The sequence below is a fragment of the Falco peregrinus genome, chromosome 8, assembly GCF_023634155.1.
Source record: "Falco peregrinus isolate bFalPer1 chromosome 8, bFalPer1.pri, whole genome shotgun sequence".
Taxonomy (NCBI): domain Eukaryota; kingdom Metazoa; phylum Chordata; class Aves; order Falconiformes; family Falconidae; genus Falco; species Falco peregrinus.
In genome coordinates this window covers 6,177,154-6,190,074 of record NC_073728.1, presented here as the reverse complement: position 1 = coordinate 6,190,074, position 12,921 = coordinate 6,177,154, and the positions used below count along the sequence as shown (strand labels likewise).

Genomic DNA, 12,921 nt, shown 5'->3' with positions numbered 1-12,921 from the left:
GCGGCCCCTCTAAGATAGTCTCCTTAAGCATTCGCTGTTTCCAGAAACACAGGCAGGATGGCTGGGGTGGAGGGGAAGAAGAAGACGACGCTGCAGCTCCCTATTCAGGAAAGAAACCTGCAGAGAAGAAATCAAACCTGTCATTCTACCGGGATCTGTGGACTATAGGTAACGTGTTGCTTATGGCTGTGCTCCTGTCAGCTCCCTTGTCCCAGACGGTTTTCTGAAGGGCAGGGAAGCACCGTGGCAGAGGTGTTTCTGCCCGGTGTGGGCAGGTAGTTTGGAGCCTCCTGCCTTTCCAAGTACCGGTGCGGTGGCTGTGCCCTCTTGTGCCCCTTGCACAAAGGGCCATGCCCCTTGCAGTGTGTTGACCTCAGCAGCATGAGCAGCGATGTCATAGGCTGAAGCATTTTGGCACTGCATAGGAAATCATAGTCACAGAATTATCGAAAAGACACTTTTTTTCTTTCTTTTTTTTTTTTTTTTTAAACTTTTCATAGGCCCAAACACTGCTTTACGTCTAGGCTCTTGTGTTCCCAGGTACACGCAGTGCAATTCGGCTCTGTGAGATGGTCCGTGCCCCCTCCTGGGAAGGGCTGTGAGAGCAGCCACTGGGGCTCTGTCCCTGTCCTGTTTTCTGCTGAGAGGGAGAAGCGGGAGCACGTGCGGTCTCGCTGTTTTCAGAAGGGGACACGGCACCAGCAGGTGGGGAACGGGGAAGGGCAGCCGCAGCACGCGGGAGAGGACGGGTTGTGCAGAGGCCCGCCCGCAGCGGCGCCTCCCGCGGGCCGTCCTGCCCTCACCGCCGGGGGAGCTAGGGGAGCACCGGCGGGGGCCCGGCGCGCAGAGCCCGGGCAGGACGGGCCCCGCCGGGCCGCGGCTCCGCTCGGGTGCGGCGGGCGGGTGACTCCCCTCAGCCGCGCCGCCTCGTTTCCCGCCGCCAGGGGGCGCGTGCGCGCGGCTGGCGCGGGGCGGCCTGGGAGCGCCCCGCCCTCCCCCGTTGGCCGCCCCGCCCCTCGCGCGGGGCACGCGTCCCTGGCTGCGGCAGTGGCTGCGCGGGGCGGCAGGGCCGCCGCCTCCTCCTGTCCCGGCCCGGCCCGGGGCCGCCGCCTCCTCCTGCCCTGCCCTGCCCGCCCCCGGCCCCACCTGAGGCAGCGCTGGGCGGTGGCTGTGGCGGGGCCCGCTCGCTCCTCGCCCGCACCATGGCGGCGGAGCGCGGGGGCTGCTCGCTGGAGGCGGTGCCGCTGCCGCCTGAGGTGCGCGAGAGCCTGGCGGAGTTGGAGCTGGAGCTGTCGGAGGGTGAGGGGCGCCGGGGCACGGGGGGGCGGCGGGGCCCGGGCCGGCGCGGCGCGGCGGCAGGAAGCCCGCGGGGCGCTTCCGCCGTCCGCCCGGGGCGGGGCGGGGGCCTGGTCCCGCGGAGGGGCCGGGGGCGGCCGGAGCCTCGTCCCGCCGCCAGCCCTGGCAGGGGAGCCGGCTTCGGGAGCCGTACAGCGGGGAGTCGCGGCCCCTCTCTGCCCGGGATCCCCGGCGCTGGGAGACGCGGCTGCACCGCCCGCCTCTGCCGCCCGCGCCCGGTGGGAGCGGCGGGGGAGCCTCTTCAGAGGCGTTTTGCAACGGCCCTGAGGTATTTTTCCGCTCGATCTGAGCAGGCACCGAGGCGGCCAGTTAGCATGCAGCTGGATACTCTGAAAATACCATTTAAAAAAAAATATACCTCTTCCTACTTACAACTGAAAGCTCAAGTCTCTCGCTTCTGTTCTCTCCATAAGCCCCAACGTTTTTACCCTTCCCTGTATATCAAGTTTCCAGTCAGAAATACGGTGACGTTCCCGCCGCGCCTCCGGTGAAGGAGCCCTGGGCCGGCGGCGGCGCAGATGTGGCGCCAGGCGGAGGTTCACTTTGACAATATACTTGTGCCCATCTGTTGGTTTGCTGCCCTCCAAAGGCACAGTGCCTCTCCATCCACCTCCAGGCTTGTGGTTGGTGGTAACAGGCCTTCTGTGACCCCTCTGGAAATTATACTTGGTTTTTTGTTGTGTTTTTTTTTTTTTTTTTTTTTAATGTATTGGTTCCCTGGCACGGCCCGCGCTGCAGACAGGCAGGTGTAGGCACTTGGTGCAGGAGAGCACGCAAGGGCTGGACAAGACTGGGACAACGTTTTCTGGGAGCGGTTGTGGCATTTTCCCTAGCTGTGTTGTCTGAAAACCTGTTAGTGCCGTGGTCCTGGTGTAGGAGCATTCAGTTTGCTCCTCAGATGGTGCAGTTTTCAACTCAGTATGTTCAGGTGGGCATAACTGGGGTTATTTCACCTTAATATGCTGGCTGGTTATGTTGTGGTGTAGGAAATGATTCACAGGTTGGCTGTTGTCACCTCCAGTGTGGAACCTTTGGTGCAGAGACAGAGGAAAAATATACGATCGGTAACTTTGTTGTCCAAATTTAACGTGTCACTGCATGTCTGCCAGAGCAGTGGGAAGCGGCACCTGATACGTACTGTTGCTTGTGTGAGAGGAGTTCCTGTGACTTCCGAGACACAGTAGCGTGCAGCCGCGTACCCCGGTGCTCTCACACTGCGGCCATGCTTTGTACAGTGCCTCTTGCCTGTGTGCCTGCGGGCACTTGTGGATCGGCCAGGATATGTTTGGGTTGGCTTCTCTTTTGCGTAGGTCCTGACTCTGTGTTTGTTTAACCACTGGAATATATACATTATTTTTTTAATACATATGGCTCTGCAGTATGGTAAATGTTTGAAACACCTAAAGTGATTGCAAAGTGTCTTAGTGCAGTGCATCTGATATTGAAATTTGTATTGCTGTATAGCTGTTGCGTTAGTTAAGTGAACAGATAAAGTAATAACATTATCTCAAATTTCTTGACCACTCTGAAGACTTAGTTCATTATCTTGGATGCAATCCCTTTTCTGCCTTGCTTGAATGACTTGAAAGCATTTGCGGGTAGTTCTTCAACATCTGGTAATACGTTATGTGGTCACATTCTGCAGTCACTTGATGTTTGTATATGCTGCTTTTAATGGACCCCTCTATCATTAATATTCAGAACTTGGAGATGAAGGAATAGTGATCTAGGTTTAGGTGCTTGCATTTGAATCTATGCAGAGATTCTCAGTTATTTCCCTCTTTTTATATGAGCAGAATCAGCCCATAGTGGAAGTCCTCTGCTGACAACCGCTTCCTCAAGTTTTCAGCAGCCTTTTTACTGGTGTACAGTGTTCTTCTGTACTTTGTGTATGGATGTCGTAGCTGACCTCTGCCTTAACGAAGGCTTGTGTGTGTGTGAAAACGGGCAGACCGCAGGGAGATTTAATGGGGGATTTTTTTATGCTGAATATGCTGTAATTAGAGAAGGTCGTGCTTGGGAGTATGTTACCACAACCTGAGAGGAAGCGTGAAGGGAGGAAAAGAAGAAACTTGAGAGCAAGTTCCTTTCTACTTTGGCTGTGTACTTTAATTGAAATGTCATATATGCTTTGCTGGGGCAGGAATAACATATGTTCTCTTTGACTACTTTATTTTCACCTGTAAATAAATCAAGAAGATTATTAAAAACGTCTTTCGGTTTTGCCCCAGGTTGTCATAGCAAAGGTTGGGAAGAGTCTTTGCGTTTACATGTAGAAGAAGAATGAAGACAATCACAGTACTTTACTACTTTCTAACGACAGCTCAAAATCCCAAATAGAGTGTTTAGTTTAGAAGAGTTTTGCATGGGCAGGGAACTCCAGCTCTTGCTACAATTCTAGTCACAGGTCTTGTTATGGATCCTTTCACTTTTACAAGATCCTAATTGTCAATCCAAAGATTGACAATTGTTTGTATTCTTCATGTACTAGAAAAATAATAGTTGTGGGTATAAAAGAAACCCTAGAACGGTGCTGCTGTGTTGCTTTGTTATATCAACACTGTAATTTCTTGCTGAAAAAATTAGTCTTTTAGTGAAAACGAAGAGATCTGCCACAACCTTTTTGGGAGATAAGGAGAGTTTTGAGATGATGGTTGGCAGCTAAGCTGAATTGTAGCCGATTGATCTGTAGACTAAGCTTACTTACCTTAAGACTGTAAGATGCTGCAGCTTTCTATGTCATGGAAAGATGCAGTTACCTAATCAGCCTGGCAGGGTCTTCTGTAAAAGCATGAAAGTGATGCTGTGAAAGTCCAGTACTTCAGTTTTTTATTAGTTACTATAAAATGTGTGGGTTTTTCTCTTCTATGCTCTGAAAGAGAACTAAGGTTATAGATCCCTCTTTTTTTTTAAAAATAATCCAATCTGCAGTGGAGATTTTGTAGGAGGAACATGAATGTGCTGTTTTAAAGCCTGTACCTGTTTTATGACAGCGTGTCATATATTTGTGTGTTCTTTTATGTGTCTAAATGTACTTGCATGCTTTTTTTCATTAAGGTATGCTAATTTTGAAGAGCAGGTCTTATTTGGACACAAATGTTAATTGTGTAATTTGTCCATTCATGAAAACCACATTTTATTAGAAAGCTGTGCCTCAAAACAACTTTTGACTGCTGTCTGTGCAAAAGGCTCCTCGTTTTTATGCTTTTCCTTTTCAGAGCTTTCCCAGATTGTGTTGTAGTTTTTTCCATGGCGCACAGCTATAATTTGCTGGCTTATGCAATGAGATGTGTGTTTTGGGTAAGAGAGATAAGCTTGAGAGGTCATGAAACCCTTTCTCTGGCAGAAATAAATATTGACATTTAAAGACCTCTTTCTGAAGAGCGCTAGGTGCTGCGCTTCCACTGTTCGAGCAGCCTCACTTTTACTCCTGTCAGCTGAAGGGATGTGGAATTGGGTCAATTTTGCTTCTTCCAGGTCATCTGTGCAACAAGATGCCTCACTTGTTCTTTCTAGTCCAAGGACAATATATGTTGGTCTTTCAGAGTCTTACAAGAACATATGACTACACTTGTGTCTTTTCTTGGAAATTTTTTGTACTTATTGCTGTGTGGTTCTGACGAGACTGGGCCATTTGGATGCATAACATGATTTGCCTTCAGTAAACATTACATAAAAACCTGAGGAAAGAAAAATGTGGGTTTACAGACTTTCATGTGGCGGTTGGACCAGTGTGTGAATGTTAAAATGCTTTGCTTTTTTTTTTTTTTTTGTCTGAATATCGGATCGGCTTTAAACATTAAATATACGGATTTGGTTTACCATTTAAGAAAGGAAGAATTGGTGTGTGTGAGAAGCTTTATCTGTGGGGTTTGGGGGGTTTTTGAAGTACTGCAGGTAGTGTAATGCATACAGCGTGGAAGAAGGTGAAGAAAGGTTTACTGAAAAAAATTGAAGGTATTTAGTGTCTGACATTTTTGATTGTTGCAAATATTCCAGTGATGCTCTAGCAAATACTTACTGTAATAACTCGCCAATATTAGCCAACTAGCAGTGTGGTTGATTTTTTTTTTTTTTTTAAATAAATTGATAAGAAAATACTCTTCTTGGGCAGAACACCTTCCTTATAAAAACCAAAGGTAGTGGTCAGAGTTGAAAAGTTTTAACTCACTTCCTTTTGTTACACTAGCAGTATTGTTGTGGTATTAAAATACTGTATGTGAAATTGCACGCACATAAATGCATACTTTAACCTAATATTTTTATGATAAAGCATGGTATTTGGGTGTTAAGTGTATTCTGGTCTTAATTTGGTAGTTTTCTGTTACGGAAGTCTTCAAAAGGCGTTTCTGCATATTGCAGTAATTTACCACTTCTGATTTCATTTTAACGCTTGGAAGTAAATGCAGTGCGAGGCTGTTGGGGAGAAGAGCTGTTGAAACTGGGGAGACGGATGCTCGGTAAGTGGATGGTAGTCTGTGAAACTTGACCTGCAGCATCTTTGTTGCTTAATTTCTGGGCCTCTCCAACAGAAACTGTTAATTGTGTGATAGTACTTGGGGCTTGCCAAATGCCCATGGGGACTGAGTAAGTCTTAAAAGCTTGTTCTCACATGTCATACCTGGCGCAGGTCTCCGTGACTGGCTGACGTCCTTCGGGCTAGCTCATATCCTTAGGTCTGGTTTATGACTGAAATAGTCATGCAATGTTCAAAGGGAAGCAGGTTTCTGATTTATTTTATTTATTTATTATAAAACAGTCCCGTGGCAAGGAGTGGTTGCCATTGCAAGCTTCATGGTTACCGTACACGAGGGATCCTTTAACTCTGGTCATGTAAGGTGTCTGAAGAAGGTCTTCAGGGCTAGTTGTTTGTGACTATCAATTGATGGAACAAGGCTAGCTTTTTCTGCCAGCTCTTGTCTGGAGGTCAGCTACTGTTGTATTCTTTATAAATACTTGCTGCTTTAATGCTATATTGTATATAAGCCAACTAGCGGCAGCCAGCTCAAATGCACCTTGTATGGGTACTAGCATATTTGAATCCTTTTATCAAAGTGTGCCTGTGTTTAAACTGGTTTTGCTTTCACAAATTTTGATTGTAAAACTACACAATGATGTAGCTAACATTGCCTTCCGGAAACATTGAGAGAATCTAGTTATAATGGCTTGGCCTTGTTGGAGCCCAATTTTTCAATAGTGGGTCTCTTAATCACACTCTCATCTCCTGTCATTCTTAAATTTATGTTGTTTAATGCATGTATGATGGGATTATTGTTAGAAAGGAAGGGAGGGGCTTTTCACAGTCTGTAAGAGGTGGAGGATGTAATTTGCTGCTACTTGAAATGAGCATTGTGAATGTGTATATGGAGTTGCATTTTCAGCCATCGTTGAGGATAAGTTCTAGGAGATGAAACCTGCTGCCCTCACAGTGGTAGGCCTTTGCTCCAAAACCTTCTTTTTGTTCTATGTGCGAGCAGATCTCTTGCCTGCTGTGAAAGCTGGTGGCTTCACAGGCAAGAGGTGTTACTGCTGGATGGAACTGCTCTCCCAGCCGTTCTCTTTCACTGACGGCACCAGTGGATGCTAAGTCCCCTGCAGCCGTTGACAGGCTGGCTGTGAGCTAGCTGCCCTGCGGGCTGTCATTGCTCTGTCTTGTCCCATTGCTCTGACTGGTGAGCTAAACCATGTCATTAAAGAGCAGGTGCCATGTGCCTTTAGCTTTCTGAAGCTGTGTTCTGGTCACAACTAAATTTTCTTTTATAGCAGCAGCAGCTGAAAACTAGATTGCTTTTAAAGCCCACTTTTTTCCAAGTAAAACTTTCTGATTATGGTAGAAAACACAAATTAACTTGTCTAATAAGGTGATGTTTGGAGTGAAGATTTTTTTTCCTTACTGGTTATGACAGCTTTAATGATACTGTTTCTGTTAAACTGTAAAATGGAAATAACAGCCTTACTTGGTATGGTCAAGAATGGTGTCTTGTCTTAGCTGAGAGCATCCTTACATTTCTATCTTTAGCTGTTTCTGATGAAAACAGTTCTGTGAGCAGTGAGAATCTGCAGAAAACATAAGGACATCCAGTCTTATGTTGACATCTGTGGCTTCCGACTTAGGAGTGATGGTGATATACTTAAAGGCTTACAGAAAAAGGATTGTTGTGTTATCTTTATCAGTTTGAGGAAACAGAAAATGCACAGCTGGGAGAACTGGGAGTGCTAGGTCATCAACTTTCTTTCCAATCAAAGCAGAATTTCAGACTCGACCAGTTAGGTGGTTGGGGCTTTTTCTTTTTCTGGTCTTTTGGATTTCTGCTCTAGTTAACCAGTGTTTAAATTTATCATCTTCACTGTGTTTGAGTGGAAGAATGTAAAATACTCTCTGCCTCATTCATAACCTATCCTGCATTGAATGGTTGACTGCAGTTGTTGGAGATTGAGGTTGAAGACTTAAGTGGTGGGTCACTATGTTTCTGGGAGATACCTTAATTCATTGCTAGTCTGAATGGCAACACAATAATAACTGTGAAGTGCTGGGTTTTATCTAGCTAAGACATGGGTGACCTTTGTCAGAAATTCCTTTAGGATTTCTTTAGATGTGCCTCTGGGCAGGCTGCTCTAGCTGCCACTGCTGGAGCAGTGGGTTGAGCTGGGTTGAACTTGAGTTCTTTCAGACTTCAGCTGTTCTGTGGCAGAGGGCTGGACTTTAAACCCTGTTATTCTTCTGTATGCTGCTTTGCAAGGAAGGTTAAATCCTGCTGAGGAGCAGGAGTATGATGGCAACCTGTACTCAAAGAGAATTAAAGGAAATATGTTTTTCTTCCAGCTGTTTTCATGCAAAAGTAAGCTTCCCTTACAATTATACATGCATGTATTTATTAAGTAAATAGACTTTTATAAAATCAACATTGAACACTGTCCTGTGTTCTACCTTCTTATCCTTCCCTCCAAAACTAAATCAAGGTCTGTCAGCCCTGGGAACATGAAGTGATTTGGGGTTTGGGGTTTTTTTTCTCATTTGGTAGTTAAAATGCTGTTGGTTTGTGGGGTTTTGTTGGGGTTTTTTTGTTTGTTTGTTTGTCTTTTCTTCTGGAGTGCGATTTCATTGATGAAGGGTTATGGGTATATTTTGGACTGAAGAACAGCATGACACAGAGATTCAAGATGCCAGCTTCATAACATTTCATACGGCTGAGTTAAAGATTATCATCCAGTTCTGTTACTGGAAGAAAGATCTTTTTACTGTACCTGTATGCAAATCAGAGGCAAAATATTTCAGTCTTTCTGATTATGTGACAATCATTTGCTTATAAAGAATCTGTATGTTTACCTTGGAATAAATATTGAAGTATTTGACAGTTTCTTGGCACGAGGTTTGTAGCTTTCAAGGAAACAAACCTGGAGCATTCTCCTGAGTTTTGTCGAAGGTTGCAGACCCACACTTGAAGATCTGCAGTAAGATTAAAAAAAGTGATTTTCTTGGGCTAAGGTTGAAGAAAGCAGTTCTGCAATGCAGAACTCGGGGCACCAAGTTGAAATGTGTGGCTGAATCATTAAAGCCTCAAAATCATCATTGTAGCCTTCTACTTTCTTACTGTTCTGTTACCACCTTTGTTCTTTCTCAACTGTTGTTACCCCGGCAATGCTCGACGGGACACAAAGTTGAAAAATGCAGCATTGTCTGGCTTGCCTCCTAACAAGTGCATTTTATTCACTCCTCCTTTTTGATAACCTGCTTTCTTTTAAACCTCCTTGAATTTTTTGTGCGTCTTCCTGTGTCTCCTAGTGAGTGTCTGAGAAGTTTATTGAGAAAACAGTGAAGAAAGGAGCTCAGAATCTTCCCTGTCATGTTGTTACCTTTTAAAGGTCAAGATGTTTCCATTTTGCTATTTCTGTGTGCATCCCTTTAAGAATTTGGATAGACCTCTTATAGCTGCTGAATATAGTTGGGCCTCATGCCTTTGTGAGCAGGAACTTCTTGTTCAGTGTTCCTCGTGGTTGCCAGCAAGAAAGGTCTGACAAAATTATGCCTCTTCTACTATGCATTGAAAATGCACTAATAGCTGATGCAGTATTATGAAGATAGCTGCAAGCATCTTTTATTCTGGCTTTTTGTTATAATTTGTTGTGGCTCAAATTCTTGAGTTTTTTTCTTTTTCCATTTTGCCAGTTTTCTTGTTTCTTTCCTTCCTGCTTATCTATCTTTCCCCTAGAGTCCCTTCCAAAGCAAACAGCTATTTCAGAAGAGAGTTATGAGGGTAACGTTTCCTTATTTATCTTTACAACAATATTCCACACTACTGCAGAAACTGTTGATTGCATTTAGAAGCTGATAATGAAGTTTAAAGGGTGTGCACATACATATATGTATATATTGGCCGTATCTGTTCAGCTAGCTCCTTCCTTACTGCTGGGAAAGATTCTAACACTGAGATTTTGCTACTTCCCTTTCTCTGCCCTATTATCCTTTGTGCAGTGGTTTTCCGATGAAGTCTGGGGGCACCCTTCTGCTGCAGCGGGAGCTCGTTCTGTCCACTTCCCATCTTGCGCACAAGAGAACCTCAGTTTTTACAGTGGTTGCCTCACTTCTCTGCTTTCTGGCTGCTGCTGGGAAGGGAGCTGGAAGGGGGCCTGTGTCCATCCTGGGTTCTGGGTAGGGTGCTGTTTCACCGTGCAGCTACACTGAAGAAGGAGCTGTTGGCCAAAAGGGGAATTCCCATCACCAAGTTTTTATCTTGAGCTATATCTGGTACCCGTCCGATGCTGTGATACAGTGGCAGCAAATTAACAGACGAGAAAGACATTTTTTTTTAATTATTTTATTTTTTGTAAGCTATGTAGTGAGTTGAATTGGCTTAGTGTTACAGCCAGCTGGGTGCAGAGCTGGACTGGATTGGAGGGAAAATGATGGAGGTTGCCAATACTTCAGCGTAGCTACAACATGAATTCATATCCAAAATAATTTTTTCAGTGACTGCCTGTATCTGTAGTGCTGTTTCTTCAGAGCTGTCCTGGATCCAGCCTGGAATGAAACATTAGCCTTGCTGGTTATAGCAGCATTTTGACCTTCTAGAGCTTGAAATATAAAAACTCCCATAAATCACGGTGCAAGATCGATATTGTTAGTGTCCCACAGATCTGCAATTCATCAGATGCAAGGAAAATACAAGCCACTTGCTATTTTATCACATAGGGTTTAAAAAGCTATTTATATGTGGAGAATTGAAAATGTGTAATGATAGGTGGTTTAAAGATAACTAGAGGGCCTTCAGCTCTGTCCTGGCACAAAGAGGTTTCGGCAGGGCAGTCCAGGAACTGTGGCTTTTCTGGAGGCAAAGAGGGCTGGGGGGTTTGGTTCTATTTTTTACTGTTGCAGCAAGGCACATGGGTAGGTGGGGCGAATGAAGAAAGGTGTATGTACTATGGAGGATGGCAGTACAACAGCGAGGCTGAAAAGAGAAGTACTGTGAATGGTATAAAGATAAAGGATGAGCAATTTTTTTGTGCAGAGCAGGTTCAGCTCACAGATGCTGGTAAGCGTCATGCACTGTGCAAAGTCCATGGTGGGAATGTGTCATCTGGGGGAGTGGAAGGGGCAGCACCTGTGAATTTCCCCCTTCACCAGGCTTTAGGTTCTTGGCTATCTCATGGGTTTGTGCTGATGCATTTCCCTCCAGCAGACCTCCCAGCTCCAGATGCACCGGTGGGTCCATCCTGTGGCTGTAGTGGTACATGCTGCGTATGAGCAATGCTGCACTGCACGCTTCTCTTGCTGGTTACTGTCCATTGTGCCAGAGTGGTCTCTACCATCCTGGAGCTTTGTATGATCCCAAGGTATCAAAGCAAGGAATATTTCCAGCTGAATGCATCACGCTGTCCCATGATGTTTGTAAGGTTTTCACCCTTGGTCTTTGAACCGACCTCTTTTTGACAGAAAGAAACTGCGTGCTGTAATAAAGTAGGGAGAAGAAACTGAGGGCTAAAAAAGTGTGCTGCCCTGTCTTGTTATCTTCAAGACCATTTTGCTTGCTGGTATGACGCCTGAATTTGCTAAAAGTGTCACAGTATGAGACCTCTTGTCTTATATGACAAGGAATAAAAAATGTTAAGAAAATGCAGGAGTTTGTAGTTGCAAAGAAAGCATGTCAGACATATCGTATCATTAAAGCACACTGGGAGGCAGGGTTAGGAAAAGATGTTTGGGATCACTGGGGAAAAATGTTTGTTTACTGTGACATGTTGTTTAAAAAAATATTTAAGTTTCTCATTTCAGATGTTTGTGTATAATTTGTGTTTTGTGGGATTACTTCCATTTGCAGGGAGTATTCACCAGAGTTAGAAGCTCAGTAAAGATTTTTCCCTTCATTTTTTCCCAGAAATTGTGTTTGAAGAAAGCAAGTATTTAGGTTTGAGCATCTTTTTCTAATTTTTTGTTGTTGTAAGTTTTCATTTACTAAGTAACAATCACTAAGAAACTTAAGCTATATAAACCAGCTGGCTGAGGTTGTAGTACATGTCGTGGGAATTACAATGACTCTGCTTGGAAATATTAATTCTTGCTCTTTGCCTTGTTTCTGCTGCTTATTACTGAACCATTTAGCCAGAAGAGACCAGTGAGGTAAGGATTAGTTTGGCTGTTGCGGCTTTGTGTGTTGTATTTTTGCTGATTGTGAATTCGTCTTCCTTGAGCAGTTTGGTAAACTGAGAAACAATCTATTTTGTGGGGGTCAAATCCAAAGTTGTAGCTGGATATGTCAATTTGAGGAACAGTGCAGGAGAAGAGGTGGCATGTGCCTTTGTCCCTGTGCTCCCTTTCCAGTGACCCCACCTTGTTTGTAAGGGTTTGGGTTGCTTTTCTTGAATAATGCAGTAAACTGGTCTGTTTAAAAGCATCATTATAGTAATTGACTAGTGTGATTGTGTGGCAGATGGAGGAATGTGTTAAGGAAATGGGTATTTTTAAACAGGAAACACTCTTAGAACAAATTATGTATCTAGACTTACAAACTTGTGATGCCAGAATTGGATATATCAGCAACTGTTGCCTAAATGAGTGCAAAGTCGTAGTTTTCTTCAAATTTTGGTTTTAACAGATGTTGACACTCTTGTGATTTGGTTTGTGTTTGTTTCCATAGAACATCAGTTTATAAATTTATCAGTGCCTGAGACTGACCATTAGCAAGTTAGTATCTTTCCTTCCCAACAGAAGGTGTTTTTCAGGTGTCCTTCAGAATGGTTAGGTGCTGCTAATTGAAATGAAAAATTTTGGGTGCTGGAAATTCTTTTAACAGAGCTGTTTGCAGGAGGCAGGGGCTACTCCAGAGATCATAGAATGAAGATCTACAAAAGGTAGCACTATGAATATCACACTTTTTCAGTGAAAGTGTTTTTTTTTTTTTAATTTGCCTTACTGTTAATAGTAGAATCTTGTGGCACAGTACACTAAACTAGAGAAACCTTGCATCGTTTTCCAGCAGGAAGAGAAAGGGAACCAGAACCACATGGAATAACTGTAGCTTCACTTGTTCTCCTTTTCCAGGAGAGGTGACAAAAAAAAAATTACTTACA

The 12,921-nt window shown here is 44.5% G+C and overlaps 1 protein-coding gene across 3 annotated transcripts in view; it reads left to right on the top strand.

The window, feature by feature from the left end:
* Positions 1-878: 878 nt before the first annotated feature.
* Positions 879-12,921, top strand: part of DIP2A (disco interacting protein 2 homolog A) — a 122,093-nt gene continuing 110,050 nt past the window's right edge. The window contains exon 1 of one of the 3 annotated variants that reach the window (XR_008748623.1): positions 879-1,299. Coding sequence is in view for 2 of the 3 variants with exons in the window: in XM_055813197.1 (XP_055669172.1) it covers positions 1,203-1,299 (97 nt within the window). In the remaining variant the exon portion in view is untranslated. The remainder of the gene's footprint in view (positions 1,300-12,921) is intronic. The other 2 variants (XM_055813197.1, XM_055813198.1) reach the window with 2 other exon arrangements.